At 55.4% G+C, this 27,848-nt stretch overlaps 1 protein-coding gene across 2 annotated transcripts in view; it reads left to right on the forward strand.

Annotated features, from left to right (window-relative positions):
- Positions 1-2,668: 2,668 nt before the first annotated feature.
- The window catches only part of PPM1F (protein phosphatase, Mg2+/Mn2+ dependent 1F), a 31,592-nt gene continuing 6,412 nt past the window's right edge, over positions 2,669-27,848 (forward strand). The window contains exons 1-6 of one of the 2 annotated variants that reach the window (XM_072723412.1): positions 2,669-2,746; positions 10,235-10,481; positions 14,895-15,037; positions 20,092-20,294; positions 20,913-21,101; positions 24,076-24,219. In XM_072723412.1, the coding sequence (XP_072579513.1) occupies positions 10,285-10,481; positions 14,895-15,037; positions 20,092-20,294; positions 20,913-21,101; positions 24,076-24,219 (876 nt within the window). In that variant the 5' untranslated portion in view covers positions 2,669-2,746; positions 10,235-10,284. Of the gene's footprint in view, positions 2,747-3,740; positions 3,972-10,234; positions 10,482-14,894; positions 15,038-20,091; positions 20,295-20,912; positions 21,102-24,075; positions 24,220-27,848 lie in introns of those variants that run through there. The other variant, XM_025982656.2, reaches the window with a different exon arrangement.

A 27,848-nucleotide genomic window follows, 5' to 3' on the forward strand; every position in this document is an offset into this window, starting at 1 on the left:
GCCAGCGGCGGTCTGGTAAGAGAAGCAGGGCCCAACATCGGCGGCTGGGTGGGGTGAGTGACTTGAAAGATTCTTTTCATGAGGGTGAAAGCCAAGAGCCAGAAGCTGAGGCGTGATGGAATGCAGACAGGGTGGGGTTGACAAGCCACAGGGCACAGTAATCTCACAAGCAGTGGCTTGGCCTAGTGCCCCCTAAGGGGCCAGCTCCTGGCCAGTGGCAGTGCCTCGCTTCGCTGTCATCTCTAAGCCACCGACCTTCAGTGGACTCGGTGCTTCAAAGAGTCTAACGAGGGCCCACGCTGAAGAGGCCTGCTGGTGTACCAGCTTTCACGGGCACCCCCCTTCCCGGCGCAGGAGATCGTCCCAAGCACCCCTTCACCTGTGCAGTGGTTCTCAAACTTCATCCTCATTCTGCTGCCAGACTTGAGAAACACAGATGCAGTGATCTCACAACGACCCCATGAGATAGGTTGGTTGCTCCGGTTCCCATCTTTCTGGTAAGGAAACAGGCTCAGATGAGCCAAGGAACATGTCCAAAGTAGGACAAGTTCTAAGAAGTAACCACAGGCCTTGCTTGGGTTCACCACACTGACGGGTGGGTTATAGGATCCAGGAAGGTGTAAATAGGAGAAAGGCATGAGCCAGCATCCCTCCCCACCCTGCTTTCTCTCCCTAGACACCCCCTGCCTGCCAGGCTCACCCCTACCCAAAATGGTTTCCTTTCACATCAGTCAACTGCTAGTTCTCCAAGGTTTCTTGCTTCCCTGAATCCCTCCTGTTAGCGAAGCGCCCCAGAGACCATGATTCCTGGAAAGGACAGGCCCATACGTGGACCTGAAAGTCAAGGAGGTGGGGCTGCAGTACGACTTTCAAGGTCCCTTCTTCCATAAAAATGTTTTAAAATTTAAAAAAATTTTATCGTATGACTGTGTTGATATAAAGATGAATATATTAATACAGATATTAAAACATCCTTGATCTAAAAGTTCATTTATTTCTTCCAGCTTTAAAAGGAAATATTTTCGGGATCCCTGGGTGGCGCAGCGGTTTAGCGCCTTTGGCCCAGGGCGCGATCCTGGAGACCCAGGATCGAATCCCACGTCGGGCTTCCGGTGCATGGAGCCTGCTTCTCCATCTGCCTATGTCTCTGCCTCTCTCTCTCTCTCTCTCTCTGACTATCATAAATTTAAAAAAAATTTTTAAATTAAAAAATAAATAAAATAAAAGGAAACATTTTCATGGGTGGCAGAAAAATGTCCACTCCAAAGTTGTCCATGACTTCATCTCTGGAACTTGTGTTAGATTACATGGCAAAGGAAAATCAGGGTTGCAGACAAAATGTAGATTTCACATCATCTAACTTTTTAAAGATTTTATTTATTTGAGAGAGGGAGAGTGAGAGAATGAGCAGGGAAAGTGGCAGAGGGAGAGGGAGAAGCAGGCTCCCCCTCTAAGCAGGGAGCCTGATGTAGGGCTCTCGATTCAGGACCCTGGGATCATGACCTGAGCCACCCAGATGCCCCTAACTTTTTTTTTTTTTTTTTTTTGGTTATACTTATCCATCTGAGAGAGAGAAAGCCCATGGGTGTGTGGGAGGTGAGCCAGAGGCAGAGTGAGAGAATCTCCAGCAGACTCCCAGGTAATTGAGGAGCCCCACATGGGGCTTGATCCCAGGACCCCTAGATCGTGACCTGAGCCAAAACTAAGAGTCTGATGCCCATCCCACTAAGCCAGCCTGGCACCCCATCATCTAACTTGAAAATACTGAGATTATCCATATCATCTGGGCAGCCCAATGTCATCACAAGGGTCTTTGAAAATGGAACAGGGAGGGACGCCTGGGGGGCTCAGCGGCAGAGCATCTGCCTTCCACCCAGGGCATGATCCTGGAGACCCGGGATCGAGTCCCCCGTCGGGCTCCTTCAGGGGGCCTGCTTCTCCCCCTGCCTGTGTCTCTGCCTGTCTCTGTCTCTCTGATGAATAAATATATAAAATCTTGGGATCCCTGGGTGGCACAGCGGTTTGGCGCCTGCCTTTGGCCCAGGGCGCGATCCTGGAGACCCGGGATCAAATCCCACGTCGGGCTCCAGGTGCATGGAGCCTGCTTCTCCCTCTGCCTGTGTCTCTGCCTCTCTCTATGTGTGAAGACTATCATAAATAAATAAAAATAAAAATAAATAAATAAATAAAATCTTAAAAAAAAAAAAAAACAACAGGGAACCAGAGGCGGTAGCCAGAGAGGTGGCAGCTCCAGGACTCATCTTGTTCCTGCTTTTTTTTTTTTTAATTTTTATTTATTTATGATAGTCACACACAGAGAGGCAGAGACACAGGCAGAGGGATAAGCAGGCTCCATGCACCCACTCTGGGCAGCCGGGCCCCGGGCCTGGGCCTGCATCCCCGCTCGGCGCTCACCGGCTGCCCGCGGCGCCTGCTGCGGGGGTCGGGCCGCGGCGCGGTAGGGGCTGCTTCCCCGGCCCCCCACCCCCCACCCCCCACCCCACGGCTCGAGAACTGAGGCCGTCAGTCCAGCGCGAGCGTCGTGCTCCCGAAGCCAGGGGGCCCGCGCGGCTCTTCCCCGCCTGTAACCGCCGGGCGAGCGGCCGCCAGGGGGCAGCAGAGGCCCGACCCCGCCCGCCCGCCGCCTGCCTCCCGCCTGCGCCTGCGCGGAGCCCGGCGGCGGGGGACGGGAAGTGGGCGGGGCCGGCCGGGAGCGGCTCGCGGGGTCCGAGCGGCGGAGTAGCAGGTGAGGGCCTGGGGGGCCCGGGGGCGGGGAGGCCCGGGGCGCGGGGCCCGGGGCCCGCCGCGCTGGAGTGCGGCTCCGGTGGGCACCTGAGGCGTGCAGCGGTGAAACGGGGCGCCGAGGACCCGGGGGCAGCGGAGCAGGGGGGCCGGGGGGCAAGGAGGCCGAGACGGAAAGACCCGGGGGGTTCCGCGGCCGAGGGGGGTGGCCGAGGAGCGGAGGGCGCAGCGGGGGGTCTGGGGGACCCGAGGCAGAGAATCGGAGGGCCGGGGCGGCCAGGGTGCAGAACCGGGGGGCCCTGGGCCGGCGGGGGTGTGGCCACGCCGCAGCCAGGTGGGCACCGAGCGGGCGAGGCAGGGATGCTGAGGGGTGACGGGCCCTGGGTGGCCCGCGGCCGAGCCCCCGTGCCCAGCCTCCGGGCCGGCCCGCTGCCCTGCCCCCGCCCCTGCCCCTGCCCCACCGGCGCCTGCACCTTTGCGGGGCCACATATGTGCCCACGTGCCCCGACCCACGGCCCGTCCCCCGCGTGCCCCCACCCTCCTCCAAGTGATTGCAAGCGGGAGATGTAGTTAAGGCCAGTGCTTGGGCTGCCGCAGCTTCAGTCTTAGGTGTGAGCTGGAGATCTCGGCCGGAGGTGACTCCACCGCTGGAGGCTCTGTGGCCCCGGCAAGCCCCTTAACCTCTGTGCAGTAGGGAAAACTGGCACCTGACTAGGGATTTTAATGCAGGGCCTCACAGTAGCGGGGACTAGTTGATGGTGAGGGACTCACATCAACCCCCCCCAGCCTCCACCCAGCAGCACACATGGCCCCGGTGACACTCGTCCTTGTGGGATTTCCTGGGGCAGGTCTGTGGGCTGAGCTGTACTCCCACCCTGGGAGATAGAATGTAAGGCCAGCCTCTGAAGTCCTCTCTAGCTCACTGCTGGCCTTTTTTTTTTTTTTTTTTAAGATTTATTTATTTCAGAGGGGAGGGGGCAGAGGGAGATAGAAACCCCAGCGGGCTCCCCGCTGAGCCCTGCACTCTGGGCTCCACCCCAGGGCTCAATCAGCCTCACAACCCGGAGATCACGATTCCAGCACAAACCAAGACTTGCACGCTTAACCAACCGCGCCACCTCAGGGCACCTCGCTTCTGGCCTCTATGCCCGTATCTGGCCTGTTGTCAAATCTCATTCTTTTCCTCCCACCACCAAGCTGGAAGTGCCAAAGGCTTGAGAAGACCTCATGTGAGTCTGGCTTTGCCATTTCCTACCTGTGGGACGTTAGGTGGGTTCCTTACCCTCCCCGAGCCTATCTCTGCGTCTGCAATGTGAGCTAAGAGCTCGTACCTCTCAGAAGGGTTGTGCAAATACCACTTTGAATACCACTTTGGAAGCTGTAAAGCCCCATAGGAGTACATTTGTAGAATTCCTTTGCGATATTGCCTGAGGCCACCCTTGTCTGTAAAAGCTTTCTCCTCTGATCAGTCTTCCACAGACTATCTTCACTTCCTCCTTGAAGGTGCCAGGCCTCGGGCTGCTTATCGCAGCCCATACCCCCCACTGGCAGTGGCAGGAGGTGGCCAGCCTCTTCCCTCTGCCATCACCCTTGCCAGCCACCAGGCACAAAGGGCTGTGCTAATGCCTCAGAGGACAGGGGTGGCTTCCTGACTTGGGGAGTGTGGTATCTAGTGAGAAAGTAAGCTCCTAAAACGGGCTGTTTGCACAACAGTGTGAATGTGCTTCATACCACAGAACCAGAGACTGAAAAATCGGCAGAATGATAAACCGTATGTCACATGTATTTTACATAAGTATTTTAAAAAGAAGAAAGATACGTGTGTAGAAAAAGATCTGGAAAACTTATACCATATTCTTCCCAGGGGTTACTTATGAATAAAGAAATAAGATCCTCCGTTTACAGAAACGTTTTTATTTTTTTATTTATTTTTTTTTTTTTATTTTTTTTTTATTTATTTATGATAGTCACAGAGAGAGAGAGAGAGGCAGAGACACAGGCAGAGGGAGAAGCAGGCTCCATGCACCGGGAGCTTGACGTGGGATTCGATCCCGGGTCTCCAGGATCGCGCCCTGGGCCAAAGGCAGGCGCCAAACCGCTGCGCCACCCAGGGATCCCTAGAAACGTTTTTAATAAGGAAGGCAATACGGTTATAACGATGATGCAGTTTTCTTTCTTAAGAATTGCTGTTTTTTGCTTTATGCCTGGGTTCCCAGGTCAAGCAGGACTCCGAACAAGTATTTTGTCCATACCTCTCGGCAGAGGCAGTTGGGGCGCTTGGGTGGTTCAGTCAGTTAGGCGGCCAACTCTGGATTTTGCTTGGGTCATGATGGAGCCCTGAGCCCTGTGGGTCAGGCTCTGCGCTCAGCGGGGAGGCTACTTGAGGATTCTCCTCCTCTCCCTGCCCGTGCTCACATGTGTGTGCTCACATGTGTGCGCTGTCTCTCTAAGATGCATAAATGAATCTTTTTTAAAGATCAAGAAAAGAGGGGATCCCTGGGTGGCGCAGCGGTTTGGCGCCTGCCTTTGGCTCAGGGCGCGATCCTGGAGACCCGGGATCGAATCCCACGTCGGGCTCCCGGTGCATGGAGCCTGCTTCTCCCTCTGCCTATGTCTCTGCCTCTCTCTCTCTCTCTGTGACTATAATAAATAAATAAAAATTAAAAAAAAAAAAAAAAGGGATCCCTGGGTGGCGCAGCGGTTTGGCGCCTTTGGCTCAGGGCGTGATCCTGGAGACCCGGGATTGAATCCCACGTCGGGCTCCCGGTGCATGGAGCCTGCTTCTCCCTCTGCCTGTGTCTCTGCCTCTCTCTCTTTCTCTCTGTGACTATCATAAATAAATAAATAATTTAAAAAAAATAAAAAATAAAAAAAAAGATCAAGAAAAGAGCAGTGATACAAATATGCATTTGTTGAGCTTATGAGTCAAAACTGATAAACTAGAAGAAAATAAATACTTTTTTCTTAGGGGTCTAGCACATGGAAGACAGTGTGCTGGACTCCAGGGTTGTGACAGTTTCAGCAGAGCTTGGGTCAGAGAGGTCTTGGGGTGTGAGGCAACATGGGATGCCATGAGGCAAGGCACAGGAGCATGGAGATGAGGCGCTGCAACAGGGTGATGGGCAGAGAGATGAAAGAAGAGGTCACGAGAGACTGACTCCCCAGGCTGGTGACCAGTGAGGGGTGGGCAGGGTTTCTGTTGCAGTGTAGAGCCAAGGCTCCACCATCAGACTCCCCAAAGTGAACCCCACTGAGGGACTTTGAACGAACTGCACGGGTCTTTTGCTGCACCGCCCCCCCCCTCTGCAGCCCCCACCTGGGGATAGTGACAACAGGTTGCTGGGAGGTGGAAAGAGGAGATGTAGGAAGTGTGTCATTGGCGCGGGCAGCCGGGCCCCGGGCGGGTGTTAGCTGGCAGTGCCGTGATTATATCCTCCGTGGCTGCCAGCTGATGAGCCGTGCAGAGCAGCTGCATTCTGGGAGCCAGGAGGACCCGACTGTGGGCCACGTTGGCCAGTCTGGTCGAGGCAGGCAGCCCAGTGTTCCTCCCATGCCCACCCCCGGTCCTTGATGACTCGCGCAGACTCACATCCGACTGAGTCCCTCTCCCCAGGACCCCTCACCCCTGCTTCCAGTCGGGACACCCTCCACCAGCCCTGCCTCATCTGCCCCACCTTGTCCTGCTTTCTCCCGGCCGACCACTGAGACTCTGTCCGCCCCAGGCAGACCTGCAAGAACTCAGGAGCACAGCACGGTCCCCTGTACCTCCTGGCACTGGGACTGTCTCCGGGGCCCCCTTTGCCTTAGGAATCTCTCCTACCCTCTTCGTGCCTCTATCTGTAGGTCCCGGGCTCCTGGGAGCAGGGATTGTTTTGCTCATATCTCTATGGCAAATATCACAGATTCAGTTTTTTTTTTAATCTTTTTTTTTTAATTTTTATTTATTTATGATAGTCACAGAGAGAGAGAGAGAGAGGCAGAGACACAGGCAGAGGGAGAAGCAGGCTCCATGCACCGGGAGCCAGACGTGGGATTCGATCCCGGGTCTCCAGGATCGCGCCCTGGGCCAAAGGCAGGCGCCAAACCGCTGCACCACCCAGGGATCCCACAGATTCAGTTTGTTGAAAAAAAAAAAAGAAGGCCAAGGAGGGAAATTACTCTTGTCTTTTATGCCAGCTGGGCCCCCAAGAAGGAAAGCCGGGTCCCGGCTCCTCTCCCTGCCCCTCGCCTCAGCCAGGTGATGCAGAAACAAGCCCGGTTGGTCCTCAGCAGGCAGGATGGCTCTGGGCCACCTGCCTGTCTAGCAAAGGAGGGCAGCTGGCGCAGGCCCTGCGAATAAGCCAGCCCGCACCCTGGCAGATGCAGGCCTGGCATGCACACAAGCACTGTCAGGCCCACAGCGCCTGCCCGTGCTCGCCCCCTCCCCTGGCCCTATGCAGCAGGCTTGTCACACACGGGCTGCCATCCAGGCCTGGGCTAGGGGCAGTGGGCACAGGGCAGAGCACCGAGGCAGTGCAGAGTGGGGGATTCTGATCCCCAAGGAAAGGGGCAGACTCGGGGGGAGGGAGCTCCAGGCACAGGAAACAGCATCCGAAGGAGGTACCTGCATTCCACGATGTTGAGCAGATGCCACCAGCAAGTGATGTCACAGGTGGAGGGTCTTGCATTCTGTGCTTTGCGCTGTGGGGCAGGGTTTCTCCAACTAGGGCCCTCCTGTGCGTCTGGGGAGATGCCTGAGCAAGCTCTCCTCTCCTCTAGGTCTTAGTGATGTACTAGAGCCTGGTTTCTGGGCCTGCAGGGAGCCAGGCCTTTCCTGCCCAGGGCCGTTGCATGAGGGCAGCTCTGCATTCGCATTTCTCTCCTCAAGCAACAGGCCAGAGCTGTTGGCAAGGGGAGGAGGTGGCTTGGCCTCCTTCTCTGCCGAAGGGTGTCGGAGCCTGCTGGGAGAGTCATGCCATCTTCTTGTCCCCCACCCCGCACCCCACCCCCCACCCCCAGCTTGGTTCTCCGGCTCCACAGCTCACAGCAGCCTGCCTTCTCTCCAGGTGACCCTCCCGCCCCCCTGCAGGCTCCCAGCCTTCTCTGATCTCCCCATTTCACAAAGTCTTACCCTTGTGGTTATGATACGGTTGTCCGGCCTGCTCTTGTCCTGATTTCTGCCCCTTTATTTTAGTCTCTGTAGCTTTTTACCCGTTGTCTTTTGTAACCTGGGGCTGCATTGTATTTACTCCTACTTACAAGTAAATGTGGAAGATAGCAAGGATTTTAAATCTGTCCCCGTAACCCTCCGTCGTAAGTGCCCTGATTTCTATATTCTTCCTGTGTCTCCTTTAAAAAGTCAACTTTTGAGAGGTCTCCAAAAGAGAGAGGTTTTGTGTTTTTCCCATTTACCCGCCTTGTCCCTGCAGGTCCTTCCCAGGTTAGACATTTAACTTCCCCTCTCCCCTTCACCCTGGGCTCTTGTGTTTTTTTCTCTTTATTCTCCCACAAGACTTGTGCTGAGTTAGTGGCTTTTTTTCTTTTTTAAGATTTTATTTATTTATTCATGAGAGAGAGAGAGGCAGAGACACAGACAGAGGGAGAAGCAGGCTCCATGCAAGGAGTCTGATATGGGACTGGATCCCAGATCCCAGGATCACGCCCTGAGCCTAAGGCAGACGCTCAACCACTGAGCCACCTGGGTGCCTTTTAAAGAGAGTTAGTGGCTCTTGATGAGGACAGCCAAGCCAATGGGTGTGCTCTTCTGAGGGTGCCGGGTGGGCTCTCTCACCTCCTCTCGGTTTCAGGTCCCTTCAGCCTCCAATTTCCAACCCCTGTCCACAGCTGCCCTTTGGTAACCTTTGTAGGCATGAAGAATTCCAGAAGAGTCTCTCCCATGCCTTCTCCCTGCATGTACTCCTCAGAAGCTGGAAGGCTTTGGGGAGGGACTGGACCACCAAATTGCTCCTCACATTCTCCTCCTGGAACTTGGGGTGCTGCTTGGACTCTCCAGTCAATCTGTTACCGTTCCCAAAGCAGGCTGCCTAGAGGGACGTTATGGAGGCCTTAGGGGTGCCCCAGCCCTGGGAAGGAAGGCTGAGCTTCCACCACCTCAGCAGGCACCAGCCAGAGGGGAATGGGTGAGACGGGCCTGTGCTCGGGGTTGGTGGCTGGGGAGGAGGCACACAGGGGTGTGGGGTAGGAAGTGGGGCCTACAGAGCGAAGGAGACAGGGTATGTGCCAGGAGAGAGATGCCCTGGGACCATTTGGGTCTGGAGGCCTGAGCATGAGAAGCGGGAGGCCAGGCAGGCCATGCAGGAGGCTGACAGACAGGCCTTCTCTGGCCCATGAACCCAGGGCGGGGGGCAAGGTGAGGGAAGGGGGGGGGCTGGCCATGCGTGGAGGTCTGGACCTCGGGGAGAAGAATAGGGCAGGAGCGAGTGCGAGTGAGGCCCTCGTGGGAGAAGAGCTGGGTGGGATGGTGAGGACCGTGGGCTCCGGAATCCCTTGTAGACCCCATCAGCCATTCGCAGTCAAAGGGCTGCCCTCTCCGAGCTTCGGCGTTCCCTCTGAAATGAGGGCTCAACCTGGCTCCCAGGGTCATTACAGGCAATGCGAAGGGCCTGGCAGCTCGTAAGCCTGTGGCCTTCCTGAGGATGAGGGCAGAAGAGCCTGAGAGATGGAAGCCGGTGCTCAGGGGCAGTGGGGTCAGTGACTGGGCTGTCCCTGGTGGGTCTCCTTCAGCTGGAGCTCAGGAGGCCCAGGACTCTTCCTGTTGGAGAGACACATCGCAGATGTCCCCAGCTCCCGGCTTCTCTCCCACCCAGGCCCTGGGATGCCCTGCATCCCAGGGAGCAGCCAGGCATCATGCCCTGCAGCCTCTGGGACCCCTTCCTATTCCCCTTCCTGCCCACATCCAAGAAATCACAGGGCCAGCCCTGGTACCATCCAGGCCCCTTTTTTTTTTCTCCCTGACAGATGTCCCTTCTCCCCTCTTGGCTCACAGACCTGGTGGCATCACTACCCCACCTTCTGGCTGCCAAGGTCCCAGAGTCAGGTTGAACCCCTTTACCTGCTGTGTTTTCCTGCCTCAATGGTCTGGCCCTCGTGTCCCCGCTCCTGCCCGCCTTTGACCTGCCAGCCATCCTCTACCAGGAACGTGCCTTCTTTCTCTGTCGCTTCTCCTTCAGGGCATCATGTGGCTTCTGATCCCAGGTCTGTCTCTTGAAGCCACTTCTCTGGGCTCCCAAGTGCCCCTCTTGGACCCGTGTCAGGACACTGACCAGGGTTAGTGCTCCCAGTTACTTGGGTCCCCTGAACTATATGTGAGGCCAGTTGCTCTGCCCTTCTGTCTTGAGGCCCTGGACTAGGTGTGGCACCTGCTGCTTGATGCCTTGAGGTGAAGGAGAGAAAGCAAGCCTCTGCACACGCAGCACTGTGGGGATGAGGGCACGGTTACCCCAAGAGCAGGACACTGATCCCTCATGTGTTTGCTGACCCTCCCTCTCCTTAGAGTGAATACCGCCTGGAATCCCAGCAGAGACCCCCCGGCATGCTCTGGGCATGGCCTCTGGAGTCCCACCGCAGAGCAGCCACACGGCAGAGGAGATCCCAGGCTTCCTGGATGCCTTCCTCTGCGACTTTCCAGCCCCACTGAGCCTGGAGCCCCCTTTGCCATGGAAGCTCCCGGGACCTGTGCTGAGCAAGGAGGAGGTGGAGGGTGAGCTGACCGAGCTGGTGATGGGCTTCCTGAGCAACAGGTAGGCTGGCGTACCTGCCAGGAGGGGATGGGAGCGAGGGCTTTGGCATGTGCCACGCGCCAGCGGGTGACCGCCACTGCTGCTTACCCCCCACATCCTGCCCTGTGCTGAATATGCCCCACAGTTACATCCCTGTGACAGTGCTGCATCCCTTCCCCGGGGCTGCTGTCACAAAGTATCACATGCCCAGTGGCTTGGAACAACAGAAATGTGTTATCGCATAGTTGTGGAGGCCAGAAGTCAGAGATCAGGATGTCAGCAGGGCTGTGCTCTTTCAAACAAAGGCCATGGAAAATTGGTTCCAGGCCTTTCTCTCAGCTGCTGGTATTGCCAGCAGTCCTTGGTGTTCCTTGGCCTGTAGATGCATCTCTGCAGCCTGGCCTTCGGTGTCACGTGGTGTCTGCCCTGTTTGTCTGTGTCTTCCCGTGGCTTTCCCTCCCTGTCTGGGTCTCTTCTCTTCCTCTTGTAAGACACCAGTCCTATTGGATTAAGAGCCTACCCTGTTCCAGTATGACCTCATCTTATACCTGCAAAGACCCTAATGCCAAATAAGGTCACATTCTGAGCCACTGCAGGTTAGGACTCCAGCATATCTTTTGGGGGGTGGGGAGCAGGGCACAGTTCAACCTCTAACAGATGCAGTAGATCCTATTTCTGTCCCATTTCATAGATGGGGAGGGTGGGTTAAGAGACTGGCTGAGGGTGGGGTGGGTTAAGAGACTGGCTGAGGCCTCAGGGAGGGGCAGGGCCAGGCCGTGTGCCTCGCACAGAGACCACAGTGCCCCTAGGCCCAAGAGGTGATGGTGCTGTCCCTGGTCACAGGCGAGGCAGCTGAGGTGCAGAGTTGAGACAGAGCAACAAGCTTAGCAGAGTTGAAGGAAGAAAGCAAAAGACAGTAAAGGCTAGTGGCCCATGCAACATCTGTGTGAACCTCGTCCTCCCCAGGGGCCGGGCCCACAGTCCCTAGTCACTGTGTCACCCCTGAAGTTGGAACATGCCCCTAGCCTCAGCATACTGGCATTTTAGTGTTCTTCAAGCGTGCTTCCTCTGTGGCAGATCAGCTCTATCCCTACACCCCCCCTAAGAGCCTGCTTGCTAGGACCCCACAGAGTTCATGACTCTTGCTCACCCTGCACAGTGTAGGAACCCAGGTCACGGAGTGTGAAGGTCAGTGTGAGCTGACCTGCATCCTTCCCGACATGCCCAGTGACCGTGTCCCTTTAGGGTGTGGCATGTACAGAGGGCGTTCCTGGCCTGTTTGGTTCCACTTTGAGGAAATATTTTAGAGGCAGGTGGCATAAAGTGAGTCGGTGGAGCAGAATTGGCCATAGTTGCTGGGTGCGGGGGAGCAAAGGACTCCCGGAGCTCTGCCTCCCTCAGGGCCTGGGGCCACAGGATCTGTCCCACCTGCAGCCACTGGGGCTCCTGTGGGTGCTTTAGAGGCTGTGGGAGGACATGCAGGCCTGGGAGAGTTGGTACCCCTGCTGCCACTGCATGTGAGCCCAGAGCCTGGGGAGCAAGAGCACCGGCCTGCTGTGCCAGAAATGCCATGTCCAGGGGATAAAGAGGAAATAACCTGGGGATGGAAACAGGAGAGCCCCAGGCTAGAGGCTCAGCGTCAGGAGAGGGACAAGCAATAGGACCAGGCCTGGGAGGGTCATCGGTGGGTGGCTGGGAGGGGGAGGGAAGGCACAGAGGAAGGACGTACCCTGAGGGGCAAGATCCTGGAAGGTAGGGCTGGTTTTGCTCCATGGCAGTAGAGATGGAAGGAGGTGAGGAAGAGGAGGGTAGCCAGGCAGGAGCAGATGCAGGTAATGGGCCCTCCTGCCCAGAGAGAAGTCAGGGGTCTGACTAGACAGGTCTGCAGGGTGCAGGGCTTGGGGGGTGAGGAGTTTCTGTTACTTGGAGGGCAAGTGTCTCAGGCTACGTGTAGGAGAAAAGCAGGACTTGCTGGAGGTGACATGGGGCCCCATGAGGCCCTGGTGGCAGGCCCTGGGCTCAGGTGTGGAACAGGCACCCCGTTAATTAGCAGGATGGCGGAGCAGGCAAGTCATATATTTTCTATTCATCTTAACGGATTTACTTTCAGTTCTTTTTGTCCTTTTCTAGTATTTCTTCCCTGTGCAGACACAGTGTTCACACGTGTGGTCACATGCTATCTATTCTGTGTCTGACTGTCAGGTGCACCCCCACAGCAGGTCCCCTGGCAGCATCCTGGCGCGCTCCCATCCCTCCCTTCTGGTCCCCTAGCAGCGTGTAGGCCCCTGGGGGTAAGGGGCCGCAAGCAGGGTGGTGCATGGCACTGTCTCAGGTTGTAAATGGTGTCCTTCATGAGACTGTTGGGAAGTCAGATCACCAAGTCCAGTGGCGCAGTGATTTACATCCTGTCTTCCCCCTTGTTGTCAGCAGTTCCGTGTCTCACCTCAGGTCCCCAGACAGTGCACACCTTACACTATAATTATTCCTCTTCATTTTCATCTCTGCAGCTAGACTGCAAGCTTGAAAACCCCAAAGCGGGTGGGACTGGAGTATTTGCTGGGTACCTGGGCCTTGCACACACTTTCTGTTCACTGAAGCATCTTCTAGAGTCTTTAGGATCCCTGACCACTGCAGGGCCTGAGTGCCTGGAGAGTGTGCAGAGGCAGGGGGGAGGGGGACTCCTGGATGGGGTGGGAGGGTGCATCCAGGAAGCAAGGCCTGTGGCCTGAGTCCAGGCATTGTCTGTGTCCCCAGGGCCGGAAGCTGCTTCCCTGCCCCGGTGGCCTCTGCAGGCCTGCAGGAAGCCACAGCACCACCTCCCCAGGAGCAAAGGGAACAGTGCCCCTTCTCCCTGCTGTGAAAAAGGAAAACCCAGTAGTTAGCAGGAAATCCCCAAATGGCAGGGGAACTCATTTCTCATGTCTCGGCTGGTTGTTTTTCAAAGGTAGTTCCAGAGGCCTCTCCCCTGAGTCACCCTCTCATTTTAAAAAAATCATAAATCCATCCCAGTAGATTCCTAAGACTATCTATAGACACACCATGGATGCCTATCCCCCAAAGGGAAGTGGACCCATTTAAGTAGCTGTTGGGAGGTCCTTGCCCTTGGGGGAAAAAGCCAGGTGTGTCTGCCCAGCAGAGAATCACTGGCTACCCTGGGTGTTGGCCCCCAGCCCTCAAGGACAGACACACAAGGGTGAACACACATCCTCTGGCCTATGAAGGGTTCCCACTGATGGGGAGGCAGATTCCGGGGTTGGGATATGTCTAGACATACAGGGCCACCAGTGGGATGGGCTCCTTTTTTTTTTTTTTTTTTAAGATTTTATTTATTTATTCATGAGAGACACAGAGACAGAGAGAGAGAGAGAGGCAGAGACACAGGCAGAGGGAGAAGCAGGCTCCATGCCGGGAGCCCGACGCGGGACTCGATCCCAGGACTCTAGAATCATGCCCTGAGCCAAAGGCAGACGCTCAACCACTGAGCCATCCAGGCATCACTGGGATGGGCTCCTTATGCGCAAAAGCCAGGGGAGACTTTCTATGGATTCGGCGCATGTAGGCCGAGCCTCTTAAAAAAATATATTGTCTCAGCGTTTTGGAGGCTGGAAATCCAAGATCAGGGTGTCAGTTGGGCTGATTCCTTCTGGTGATTTCTGGCTCATTTCCCCAGCATCTGCCTCCATCTTCTAGATGTTCTAGAGTTCTCGCTGTGTGTATCTGTGTCTGAATGTCCCCTTTTTATAAGGAAGGACACCAGTGTTACGGGATTAGGGAACCCACCCTAGTCCAGTAAGACCTCACTCTAATTGCATGTTTCTTTTTTTTTTTTTTTTTTTAAGATTTTATTTATTTATTCATGAGAGACAGAGAGCGGCAGAGACACAGAGGAAGAAGCAGACTCCTCCCAGGGAGCCTGATGTGGGACTCGATCCCTGGATCTGGGATCATGCCCTGAGCCCAAGGCAGATGCTCAACCACTGAGCCACCCGGGTGTCCCTAATTGTATCTAAGTCAGGTCACATTCGAAGGCACTGGCAGTTGGAACCTCAATATATGAACTTTGGGGGACACAGTTCAACCCATAAGACTCCTGAAACACTAGAGGTCCCTAGCCAGTATTGGTGACCAGAAGCTGTCATCAAGCTGGACACTGGGCAGTTTGTGCTACCCGGCCCCGGGCCCAGCAGACACATCTTCTCCCCCCGGCAGCCCCCACTCATGTTTGGTGTAGCTTGGGACCTGGTAAGTGGCATCGAGTGGATGTCCCATCCAGCTCCCTGGGGCTCAGAGGCCGGCCTGCTCCTTGTTGCTGCACGTTGTGGTGCAAGCGGCCGTCACTCCCTCCGGAAGGGCCTCCCTGAGTGGAGAGGAGGGCTCCATGTGGAGCATTTGGGGCCGTGCCAGCCCCCCTTCACTTCTTGTTCCTGTCCCCAGGAGCGCTCCACCTCCACTTGCTGCATCTCTGGCCCACGAGGCAGTTTCCCAGCTTCTACAGACGGACCTTTCTGAATTCAGGAAGTTGCCCAGGCAGGAGGAGGAAGAAGATGACGATGAGGAAGAGAAGGCCCCTGTGACCCGTGAGTTCTCTTCCCTCCCTGGCCTGGAGGCCTAGCAGGTGACACACTAGCCAGACAAGGGACAGGCAGCGCGGAAGTGCCAGTTTGCCAGATTTCAGGGCTCAAGTGGGTGCCGCTGCTTTTCCCGTTTTTGCTGGTGGAAGGGCGGTCGCGGGCAGCAGGCGGCAGTGGCAGTCAGATGCAGAGAAGGCACTTGTAGCAGCGTCAGGTCGGCAGGGGGAGCATGGCAGCCATCTCCCTGAGCTTCAGAAGCAGCCAGGGGATGAATAATGCTTTTCCCGTTCTACATGGGAGGAAGCTGACGTGGTAAGTCCGTCGCCCACTTGCTCTTCTGTCTCAGCTGACGTTGCCCCAGGGTGGCATGGGAGCCAGGCGGTGACATGTGAGCGGCTCCTGGGGCCGGCCTCGGGTCCACCTGGGAGAAAATGCCAGCATTTGGGCCTATTGCCTCGGCTGATCCAACTTGGGACCCCGTCGGGTGGAGACGCAGCAGCATCTGTGAGAGCTAGCTTGGGGTGGGCCTGTCGGTCTGCCTCCTCCCTGGACACTGGTTAGTGGGGCGCACCATGGGCCACCCCGCACAGCCAGGGGGACCCAGAGTGGGCAGTGAACTTCATCATAAAAAGTCAGGACTCTTATGTTGCGTGTCTTTCTTTCACTTTCCTAATACATTAGCCCCCCTCATCTGAGAGGGGTACATTTCTTTTCTTTTTTTTTTAAGATTTTATTTATTTATTCATGAGAGACACAGAGAGAGAGAGAGAGAGGCAGAGACACAGGCAGAGGGAGAAGCAAGCTCCATGCAGGGAGCCCGACTTGGGACTCGATCCCGGGTCTCCAGGATCACGCCCTGGGCTGAAGGCGGCACTACACTGCTGGGCCCCCCCCATCCAAGCTGCCCTAGAGGGATACATTTCAGGACCCCCCAGGAGATGCCTGAAGCTGCAGATCATACCAAATCCTCTATATACTGCATTTTTTCCTATACACACATACCTATGACAAACTTTAATTTCTAAACGAAGCACAGTAAGAGATGAACAATATCTGATACTAAAATAGAACAGTAAAACATGCTGTAATGAGAGTCCTACGAAGGTGGCCGTCCTCTCTCTAAGTATCTCAGTGTACCGTTCTCACCCTGTTGGTGATGACGGAGATGGTAAGATGCCTACGTGATAAGATGAAGGGAGGTAAGGATGGAGGGTTACAGTGTAGGGTTAGGCTACCACTGACCTCTGACAGTACATCAGGAGGATGGTCCCCTTTCCAGACCGCAGTCTATGGCCTGTACCCGAAACCGTGAAAAGCGAACTCCTGCATGGGGTTGGGGGACGGACTGCCATAGAGTTTGTTGATCCGGTCCTCTTATATATCGTTTATGATTACTTGCGTCTTGTCCCATATTTGTTATCTGTGTGACTTGAAGCTTAGCATTAGTGCGAGCACTGAGGGCAAAGCAAGGGGGGTGGGGGTCGGGGACGCAGAGAAAGAAGACAAAGCCACGCGGGCCCCTCGCTTCAGCCAGTGCTGAGTTCCCATCTGTGTCCCCTGCCTTTTCCACGGCTTCCTGCCCACATTCCATGCCGCAGGGCCTCGCATTCCTGCCTGGGAGGTGGCGGGGCCCCAGTGACAGGGAGCCATTGTCCTCAGCAAAGCCTGCAGGCTCCCGCCCCACAAAGGGAGGGCCCCACCCCAGAGTCCCGGCGGGAACCCAGCGCCACCTGCTGGCGGCAGGCCCCGGAGCGCTCCACGTGGGGGCTCCCAGGCCGGGGAAGAGGCTGAGCCCCGCCTGGAGGAAGTCACAGCCTGCCCCCGCCCTCCGTGTGGCGTGGGCTGGACTGGGTCAGCCATCCCTGTCACCAGAGCAGCACGCAGTAAGGTCTGTCATCTCGAAGCCCTTCTTGCAAAATTGGCATCACGGCGCATGTTAGAAGCACCACTGCTCAAGGGCAGCGGTATGACGAAGAGCCGTGTGTGGCTGGGTCAGGCCGAAACGCCAGCCGGGCCCCTCCAGTGAGCCGGTCCTGTGGGCGCCAGGATGAGGCCCCGGCGGCTCCTGCGGCGGCATCAGGAGGCCGAGCCGCGCCTCCGGTTGCTTATCCATCGCTTATCGTCGGCATGATTGCCTTTGCACAAGCTGAAATTCAGGTTCAAACATGTTGGCAGGAACGGTAGCACAAACCTAAGGCAAGAGAGTACCTGGTCCCTGTGCCTCCCTGGGTATCTCAGGCCTGATAGAAGCGGAGCCCAGAGGGAGAGGGAAGGAGCCCTGCCGCATGGTCATCTGAGCCCAGCCATCCAGAGCCGAGGGAAGGAGGGGGCTGCGGAGGCCGTGGCACAGCCCAGCTGAGCGAGGGGCCTCCGACCGGTTGACAGGGGTTCACTGAGCCAAGTGCGTGTGGACCTGTCGTCCCGAGCTGAGCCTTCCTGTACCCACAGCCCCCTGGGCCGGCCCTGCTGGTCCCCCACCTCTTGCCAAACCCCTGATGGGCACCTGTGTCCCAGATGCGGCGACAGTGGCCAGTTCCAGACACTAGTACCTCTGCCTTGATGCGTGGATTCCCTCACACGTGTCTTGCCGTGGCCTCTTGTGCTCACAGACCCTCTCTGCCTCCCCTGGCCTCTGCCCTTCTCTTTTCGTTCTGTGTCCTCCACCTTTGGGCCAGAGCTCTTCCTTTTTCAATACCTCCCTTCCACCCCCGCAAGTCCTTCCATTGTGGCTTGCAGCTCTCCTGGGGGTCTGCCCTTGAATCCCCCTCTGATGCCTGGCCTGACCCACCTGTACCTGCCTCATACACCTGGGCCACCAAGATTCCCAGGAGGGTTTAGTACGTGGAGATGACCTGAGTCTCCGAGGCTTGCCACCTAAGCATTCCTTGGGACCTGTTCCTTGTTAATCTTTTCTTTAGAAGGCAGCTTTAGGTAGGATTTGGGATTTGTGTGCATGTGTGTTTTAGGGGCTATTACCTGTTGTTGCATAACAAATGCCCCCCAAAATTTAATGGCTTAAAACAAACATTTCTTATCGCATGGTTTCTGTGGGTCTGGAATTTGGGAGTGGCTGAGCTGGTGGTTCTGGCCCAGGGTTTCCCAAGACCATGGTCATGAGCCTGTGGCCAGTGGGGCAGAGCTTCCATTTCCAAGGGTTTCAGTCACTTGGCTGTAGGCACGAGGCTTCACTCCCTCATCATGTGGACCCTTCACAGGGCTACGCATTCGTCCTTACACCATGGCAGCTGGCTTCCCTCAGGGCTAGTGATTCACCAGGGAGATGGAGAGAGAGACAGAGACAGAGACAGACAGGGAGGAAGAGAGAATGTGTAAGATGGGAGCCGTAGCGCCTCTTAGGAAGCAGCTCATGGACACTTCCATTGCATTCTGTTTATTAGGAGCTGGTCGCTAAGGCCCATGCTCAAGAGAGAGAACTGGGCTCCCAGTCAACCATCAGAGAATTTATGGACATATTTTGAAACCATCATCTGGGGCTCACACTTGTCACAGAAAGTTGAGGCAGCACCAAAAAAGTATTCTGAAAAAAACAAATCACCTGTAGAACCACCACCTGCAGACACCCACTGCTGACATTTCGATTGTACGCTTTTCTTGCCTTTTATTTTCTGGATCCAAACAGTTGAAGGCTTTTTCATGTCCTTGTGATCAAACTGTATGTGGGATTTTCTGTTCTTTTCCCATTGCATTTTTTTCTTAATGTTTTTCCTTATTATGGCAACCAGCATTTTACATGCTCTCACACTCTACAAAAGTCCATTTTTGTTTTACCCTTTAATTTTTTCCCATTAAACTTGGAGATAACCGTAGGCTTACATGCTGTGTAAGAGCTAACACAGAGGGATTGCATGCATCCTTTCAGTTTCTCCCAATGGTAACATCTTTAAAAACTACAGTAAAATATCACAACCAAGATCTTTTTTTTTTTTAAGATTTTATTTATTCATTCATGAGAGACAGATAGAGGGGCAGAGACATAGGCAGAGGGAGAAGCAGGCTCCAAGCAGGGAGCCTGATGTGGGACTCGATCCCGGGACTCCGGGATCCTGCCCTGGGCCAAAGGCAGACGCTCAACCTCTGAGCCACCCAGGCATCCCCACAACCAGGATCTTGACATAGTCAAGATGCAGAACAATTTCCTCCTACAAGGATCCCTCAGGTTATCCTTAATGGACACCCTAATGCCCTGTGCCCCATCCCTAACCTTTGACAACCGTTAATCTTTTCTATTTCTATAATTTTGTCATTTCATGAATGCCTATAAATGGAATCATAGAGTACATAACTTTTGGGGATAGGCTTTTTTTCACTCTGCCTTGATTCTCTGAAGATTCATCCAGGTGTCTATAACGTGCCAGTAGCTTCTTCTTTCCTTCCTTCTGCAAGTAGTATTCTGTGCCATGATGTACCAAAGTTTATCCATTCACAGGGTGAAAAACACCTGGGCCATTTCCAGTTTTTGCCTATTACAGGTGAAGCTGTTGTGAACCCTGGGGCGTGCAGGTTTTTGTGTGAGCACAGTCTTAATTTTTCTGGGATAAATGCCCAAGGGTGCAGTTGCTGGGCCGTGTGGCAGTTGCCTGTTTAGTTGCGAAAATCATGTTTAATAGCAGTTTAATTCTTCATCAAGAGAATAGACCATAATTTACTCTGTCACTGGATATATATTGCTTCTAATTAATGTGCAATTATAAATGATTTTGTACTTTGTTCTGAAATTATCTTTGCATTTCTGGCTGTTTCCTTGGGGTGGGCTCCCATGAGTGGAATTGCTCACTGTAGGACGGGAGGCTCCTTCCTGTGCATATTGCCAAACCAGACTGTGCTCAGTGCCGATGACACAGACTGTCACGCATAGTTTGCTAGGCTGGTGCGCTCAGAATGGCCCCGGGGTGATGGGCTTGGTGGGGTCTGTGCCAGCCTATGGTGGGTGCTGTCTGGAGAGCCACAGGGGCCACAGGGAAAGGGGGGCAGGCCGAGTGAGTGGGGCCCAGCTGGCCCGCCTTGGTGCTTCCCTAACAGTCCTCTCTCACGCCCATCAGTGCTGGATGCCAAGGGCCTGGCACGAAGCTGCTTTAACCAGCTCTGGGAAGTATGCAGCCAGTGGCAGAAGCAGGTGCCCTCAACTGCCCAGGTTCCTCAGCGGCAGTGGCTGGTCTCCATGCATGCCATCCGGAATACCCGCCGCAAGATGGAGGACCGGCATGTGTGCCTTCCCGCCTTCAATCAGCTCTTCGGCCTGTCGGTGAGTGCTCCACCTCCAGTGCTTCTCCTCCCAGGCCCCAGTCGGAGCAGGCTAGGAGGCCTTGTGTGGGGGTTCCGAGCAGAGCTGCCAGCCAGAGCTGAGGCAGGAGTGATCCCTGTAGCTGTCCCCTGAAGGCCAAGGTACTGAGTCCAGGCACTTCATCGGGGGTCTGGGAGGCCCCATTCGTTGCCCCAGCACTTACTTCTGGGCCAGAGCAACCACCAGCCACCTTGCTTTCCCAGCTACGGGACTGAGGAAAGTGAAGGATCTGCCTGAGTCTGTCATAAGGGAGGCCCCAGGACTCACCCCAGACTCATGGTTCTGACGCTGCTTTGTCTCAGGTGCTGGGAGCCACCTGCTACACCATCCCTCATTCTATGTGCTCCAGCAACTCGTTACAGAAGGTGAACTGAAGCTCTGGAGCCTTGCCCTTTTGCAAATCTTGCAGCTCCTAAGTGCTTGAGTCAGGATGACCTGTCTGATGGCACAGGCCATGCTGATTCTTCCCAGACCCACCCCAGGCAGTGCCTGGGCTCCACCCACAGACTAGAGCCTCCGGCTGGGTGGCAGCCTTGGTCGGGGCGAGGTCAGTGTGACTCCCACTGCACTCCCCATCAGGACCCCGTGGACCGAGCCTACTTTGCCGTGTTCGATGGTCACGGAGGGGTGGACGCCGCACAGTACGCTGCCGTGCACGTGCACACCAATCTGGCTCGCCAGCCGGAGCTGCTCACGGACCCCGCGGGAGCCCTCAGAGAAGCCTTTCGGCACACCGATGAGATGTTTCTCTGGAAAGCCAAGCGAGAGGTGAGAAGCAGTGAGCGGGCCTCGCATGCTGTTTGTGGGCCAGTAGCCATAGAGAGAGGCCCTGCCCAGCAGAGGGAAAGGAATCAAAGCGATTGGTGGTGTTAGAAGGTCCTCACTAAACTCTGCTGGCCCTCATGTCTCTTCATTCCTACAGTAAAAGGGGGCTTTTGTCTTTCATTTGAATAAAAGCAGCATCAGGCTTGCCTCTGGTCCAGCATTCCTGGCCCCACAGCGACATGGACCTGTCCCACTCTGGTGGGTGTGGAGGGTTCACAGGGAAAGCAGCCTGTTTTATTTTTTATTTTTTTAAAAGATGTTATTTATTTATTTATTCATGAGTGACACACAGAGAGAGGCAGAGGCACAGGCAGAGGGAGAAGCAGGCTCCATGCAGGGAGCCCGACGTGGGACTTGATCCCAGATCTCCAGGATCATGCCCTGGGCTGAAGGTGGCGCTAAGCCGCTGAGCCACCTGGGCTGCCCCCGGGCAGCCTATTTTAAAATGTGCCCAGGATTTTGCTTTAATTAGGTATGGCAAGATGACAGGCACTGACACCACCTTGAAAGAGGAGTTTTGTTACTCATAGTGCCCAAGAGGAGACACCCTACCACACAGGGCCACATGGGGAGGCACCAGGGTTGGTCAGGGGGCAGAGAACACAGCATGGCCGGAGCCTTCACGGTGGCCTCACAGGAAGGCCTGGGAGAGGCAGGGTAGACATGTTTAGGATTGGATAGTTTCTTGGGACGCCTGGGTGGCTCAGTCGATTAAATGTCTGCCTTCAGCTCAGGTCATGATCCCAGGGTCCTAAGATCAAGCCCTGTGTCAGGCTCCCCACTTAGCGGGTGTCTGCTTCACCCTCTCCCCCGCCCTGTCTCCCCACTCCTGCTCTCTCTCTTCCTTTCTCCATCTCTCAAATCTTTTAAAAACATTCTTTAAAAAAGGATTGGATAGTTTGAATAACCTCAATGGGCTCTCTGCTACTGGGGCTGCCCCCAGCTGTACAGGCCAGGGGAAGGAGCCTGGCATGAGAGACAGAGAAGGTGGCTGAGGACATGGGTTCACACCGGCTGGCTGGCCTGTGCATGAAGTTTGTGTGCTCGGGGCAGAAATTTGCTGTCTTTAAGGATCAGCCTGTCCGGGGAGGGGCACTCTCTCCAGGATTAGTAAGTACCTTAATTTGTCAGAGCCTCAGAAAATAGAGGCACCCGGCTGGCTCAGTCAGAAGAGTGAGACTCTTGATCTCGGGGTTGTGAGTTCAGCCCCCATATTGTGTGTAGAGATTACTTAAAAATTTTTAAAATCTTGAAAAAAAATCTTTTTCTAACTTTTTTTTTTTAAGATTTTATTTATTTATTCATGAGAGACACAGAGAGAGAGAGAGGCAGAGACATGGGCAGAGGGAGGAGAAGCAGGCTCCATGCAGGGAGCCCAATGTGGGACTTGATCCCAGGTCTCCAGGATTACACCCTGGGGTGAAGGCAGGCGCTCAACTGCTGAGCCACCCAGGGATCCCCCCCCATTTTTTTTTTTAAAGAAGAAAAGTTGGGACACCTGGGTGGCTCAGCAGTTGAGCATCTGCCTTCGGCTCAGGGCGTGATCCCGGAGTCCTGAGATGGAGTCCCGCATTGGGCTCCCTGCATGGAGCCTGCTTCTCCCTCTGCCTATGTCTCTGCCTCTCTCCTGGATTTCTCATGAATAAATAAAATATTTTTAAGAAATAAAATAAAGAAGAAAAGAGAGAAAATAAAACGCATGATTAATACACGGCCCCACCTCCCCTTGCTCACTCAGGTCTTGGCAGGCTGCTGGTGTCTGCTGGGCGTTTCCTTCCTCGGAGATTGTAGCCACGTAGGGATGAGGCACTTGTTTCTGAAAGAACACATCTGACCCCTCCTCTGTGAACTTACCACCCACTGAACCTTACCTGCAGAACTTCCATGGGGCCCTCCCAGAAGCCCTGCGAGGTGGCTACTAAAATTGTGTTCATTTTAGACATCAGGAAACTGAGGCCCAGAGAGCTTAAAGGACCTGCCCCAGTCAACATGGCTCATAAGGACGCTTGGCTCGTAAGGGTGTACAGCAGATGCTCTGAGCACAGACTCCCGCAGAAATCAGCAAAGCCAGACTTGCATCCTAATAGAAAGCCGTGTAGCATCTAAAACTGTAAAGCGTGGGACACCTGGGTGGCTCAGTGGTTGAGCATCTGCCTTTGGCCCGGGGCATGATCCTGGAGTCCTGGGATCGAGTCCCACATTGGGCTCCCTGCATGGAGCCTGCTTCTCCTCTCTCTGCCTGTGTCTCTGCCTCTCTCTCTCTCTCTGTCTCTGTATCTCTCATGAATAAATAAATAAAATATTTTTAAAATAAATAAATAAATAAAACTAAAGCGGGAGCCACTGAGGTGCTTCAGCCCTCATGGCCACTGTCACCCTGGGCGGTGAGCTCCGGGCCACCTCCCAGAGTAGTGATTCTCTGAAGCAGGTATTTAGACTAGGCTGCTAGTATTTTAAGATAGCTTTATTGAGATATAACTGACACATAATACATTGTGCATATTACAGTGTACAGTGTGCTGTTGGTTCCATAAAAAAGTGTATAGTTGGATAGGTTTTGGCATGTGTCTACAGCTGGGTAACCCTCCCCACAGTAACGGACATATCCATCACCCCCGAAGCGTTTCTTCTGTCCTTTGTCACCCCACCCTCCTGCCCACCTAATCCCAGGACAACCACCTATCTGCTTTCAGGCATTACAGATGATAGAGCACGTGCTTTCTAGAGTTGTATGTAAACGGGACCACACAGGATGTGCTCTCCTGTCACACGGCGTGGGAGAGTCCAGTGCCCCAGTGTGCTTTACCAGTTCATTCCTTTGACCTGGCTGAGCGCTGTTCCAGGAGCCAGTCCGTCTAGACAGGCGTGGGCCCGCAGAGCCGGCACCTGGCCCACCTGCTCCCCTCTCTCCCTGCAGCGGCTGCAGAGCGGCACTACAGGGGTGTGCGCACTCATCGTGGGAAAGACCCTGCACATCGCCTGGCTCGGGGACTCCCAGGTCATCCTGGTGCAGCAGGGACAGGTGGTGAAGCTGATGGAGCCTCACAGGCCTGAGCGACAGGTAAACCCCCTCTGTCTGTGCCTGGGACATCCCCAGCCCCTGTCACACTGCAGGATAGCAGTTGGTCAGATGGGTGAGGAAGTAAGAGGGGCCCTGGACCATCTATCTAGGGAGCTCCTGGTGTTCCTCCAGAGGGAGGGCCCTTCTGACTCCAGTGCCTGGGGCTGAAGAGGGGCGGTCCCCTAAAGCTTGGGGCATTAACAGCCAAGAGTCCCAAGTGACCCCTTCTCACCACAGTGGCATGGAGCCTGGAGCTGCAGGGGAGACCTGGGGCCTCTGCCCAGCAGGCAGCCCGGGAAGCAGGGTCTGAGTGCTGGGTCCCACACTTTGTGCGGGTGGACCAGGGGTAGCTGGCCACCTAGGCTATGGGGGACGGCTCCAGGGAGGAGGTGATGCTGAGCCGGGTGGGAAGGAACCAGCTTTGGGGATTCATTGGGTAGTGGCTACGCTGAGATCTTGAGGTCACTCAACTGTCTGAGCCTTGGGGTCGTCACCTGAACACAAGGATGGCATTCCTCTGTGTCCAGTCTGCCTGTCTCCTGAAGTAGGAGAGCAGGAGATCACATCCTGGGGCACGCCCATGTGCCCTGTCCCCACTCGGCTATCCCCACGTGGTTGGGCATTCCACGGCAGCACCAGCAGCGCTCCCACCCTTCCGTAGGGCTCCGCAGAGCTCCGTTCTGGACTCCTGTCCGTGGACATCCAGACTCCCTCAGTCTCTGTGCTAGGAGCAACACCGCAGTGAATAGCTTTGTACGATATTTCATTGCTCAGGGTGCAGCACGTTAACAGAGCAGCTTCCTAAAAGTGGGGCGGAGGAGTCCAAGTGTTCACGACTGCGGTCCTGGCACAGTTGCCACACTGCTCCCCTCAGGCTGCGTGTCCACGGGAGTCCCTTTACCCATGGCCCCACCGAATTGCCAGCTCCTGACAGTCTGAGGGGAAGGGAGGCGGCTGTTCAGTTTGCATTTGTCTCATGGATCAAGACTGAGCACCTTCTCAAACACTGAAGATCACTTACATTGCCTTTCTGGAGAGCCCTTCGTTCTTGTCCTTGACTCATTTGTCTCCAGAGCTGTTGCTATTGTTCTTATCAGTTTGTAGGTCAGCACTTTGTCTGCAGCAGTTTGCACATAGCCCCCCACTTGGTCTTTGCTTATGGGCTTTCGCCTTGTAGACACGTTGGCTTTTATATAACCAACCGGAGCTGTCCTTCTGTGGTTTCTGGATTTGGAAAGTACTGCAGGGAGTGTCAGGCAGTGTTCCCCAAAACAGCAGGGAATGCATCTTTCCTTGGCCTCAGCTCCTGCATATGTTCTCCCTACCATAGAGAGGAGAGGACTGAGGCTCAGAGACGTAAGTAATTTGCCCAAAGGACACAGCTGAGAAGTGGCATCTGTCCTGTGTCCCTCCACCCTCACTGCAGCCCTGAGGCATTTGGCACCTGCTCCCCTGTGGACCATTCTTCCCTGAGACAGGCAGTCAGGTGAAATGCAGTCTAAGTCAGGACTAGGCACGAGCCTCTGTTCAGGTTGCCTGGCTTGCTCCTGCCTGCACCCCTGCAAGCTTGCTGGCGCGCCTCCTCTCCAGCCCAGTAGGGCCTTCTCTGGGCAGCATTTCCCAGGCACTGCCTGAGCCCTGCAATGTGGCAGCATCACAAAGAGCACAACCAGCCAGCTGTGCTTGGTCCTGGCTCCACCCATTTCAGCCTTGAGCACCTGTCTGTGAAACGGGGTTCCCAGGAGATAAGAATCAAGCTGCCTGGGACATGTGGGGTGCTGGGACCACAGCTTGCATGGGAGAAGCCTGCCAAAGTGTCTGTTCTCTCGTTAATCTGCACCCCACATGACTGGAGAGACTAGATCCCAGAGCTCTCTTGACCCCGCCAGCTATGCCCAGCTAATGAACCCTGTGATCCCAAGCTTAGCCTGTCACCCACACAGAGAAGTAATCAAAGACCCAGTGAACGGTCTCCCACAAAAAGCAGCCATCACCACATTGTTCACGAGAGTAGAAAACTGGTGACAACCTGGTGAGCTGCAGGGAGGGCCTGGCAGCTGCCAAAACCGGCTGTGAGGTACATGTGGGGACCCCATGGCACTCTACCTTGGTCTGCTGCTGTCTGGACAGAGCCTGGATCTGCTGTCTGGATTCAGTGCAGGCCAGCAAACAGCACCCAGGAGTTTACTGAGACAGTGAGCCTCCTAGCGCCTCTCAGGATAACGGGCAGCCACAAGCCACGGGAGTGGGCAAAGTGCCGGGAGATGCCAAAGAGGGGAAGGAGCAGGAGCCGAATCCTGGCAGTCGGTGGTCCCCAGTAGGCCAGGCATAGAGTCCAGAAGGAAAGGGTAGGTTTAGGCAGGACCAGCCACTGAGAAACTGCTCCTGTGTTAGGAACTTCATAAGGAATCTCTGGAAGCTTCTGGAATGATCAGACCACCGGAGGGTAGGCTGAGAGCTGGGTAACAATAAAGGCCACTGCAGTCTCCTGGCCAGCAATGGGGAGGACCTGCCTGGCAAGGCAGCCTCAGGAGGGACAGAGAAGAATCCAGGTTTTTTAAGATGGGGCGGGGACCTTGGGTATCCAAGAAGATGGTGATGCCATTAGTCAGGGGACCAGGGGCCAGGGAGGACAAGGTGGGGTGTTCCCTATGAGTGCAGGGTCGGTAAGACACCCTGTGAAGGCAGGCAGGTCTGGGGCTGCGGGCCTAGGGGCTGCATGCTCACAGAGCTGAGGTGTGTGGGAGGTGGGGGGGAGCGTATGGCAGGAGAGCGGGCATGTGCCATCAGAAGTAGGAGGGAAGCACAGCCTGATGGAACCCTGGGAGGAGCCTGGGGGTGGCCGAGTGCAGTGCCGGTCACGTTGGCTGTGCAGCTGACCTCACTGCCAGCCAAGCCCAGGAGGAACAGGCCATTGCCTGGGAAGTACTCAGGTGAGTGAGGCCACTCAGTCCAGGGCAGGAGGGAATGAGAGGAAATGGCTGGACAGGGTCGCCTCTCTGAAGTAGGGGACCAGAGGCCCAGCTGAGTAGGGCCTCGAAATCTAGATCGGGTGGGAAATGGCCCTTAGTGGAAACCCACTTGGCCACCAGCTCTGAGCTCTACTGTGGAGAAGCTGTTTCGGGCCAGTGGGGAGGATGAGAGGGAGGGCAGCTGAGGGGTGGGTGTCAAGGAGATAGGAGACCAAGATAGGGGTGCCCCAAGTCCAATGATCCCCTAGTCCTGGGCCAGGCATGGTGACACAGGTGGGAGTCATGGGATGGGATAGGCAGCTGGGATGCAGCATGAGGGTAGAGGGAGAAAACCAGGGTCAGGACAGGGAGTGAGTGGGAGGAGGGATGCTGGGATAGAGAAGTGAGGCCTGGTTCGGCCGCCTGCTCTCTGACTCACAGACGACTTGGCCCATCAAGCCGAGGGCCTGAGCTTAGTGGTTTCCCAAAGGTGCTTCCATCAGCGGCAGCCACAGAAGAGCTGTGACCCAGCAACCTTTCTGCCCTCCCGTTCAGCCCAGCCCTGTCCACAGCCGGCTCAGAAAGCCTGAGTCCCCTGGCTGGATGGCCTCTGCAGGCTCAGTGTGCCAGGGAGCACTGGACCCACTGGGAGATCCTCCCACTGGGAGCGGCAGTGCC

This window comes from Vulpes vulpes, chromosome 10 (assembly GCF_048418805.1).
Source record: "Vulpes vulpes isolate BD-2025 chromosome 10, VulVul3, whole genome shotgun sequence".
Classification (NCBI taxonomy): domain Eukaryota; kingdom Metazoa; phylum Chordata; class Mammalia; order Carnivora; family Canidae; genus Vulpes; species Vulpes vulpes.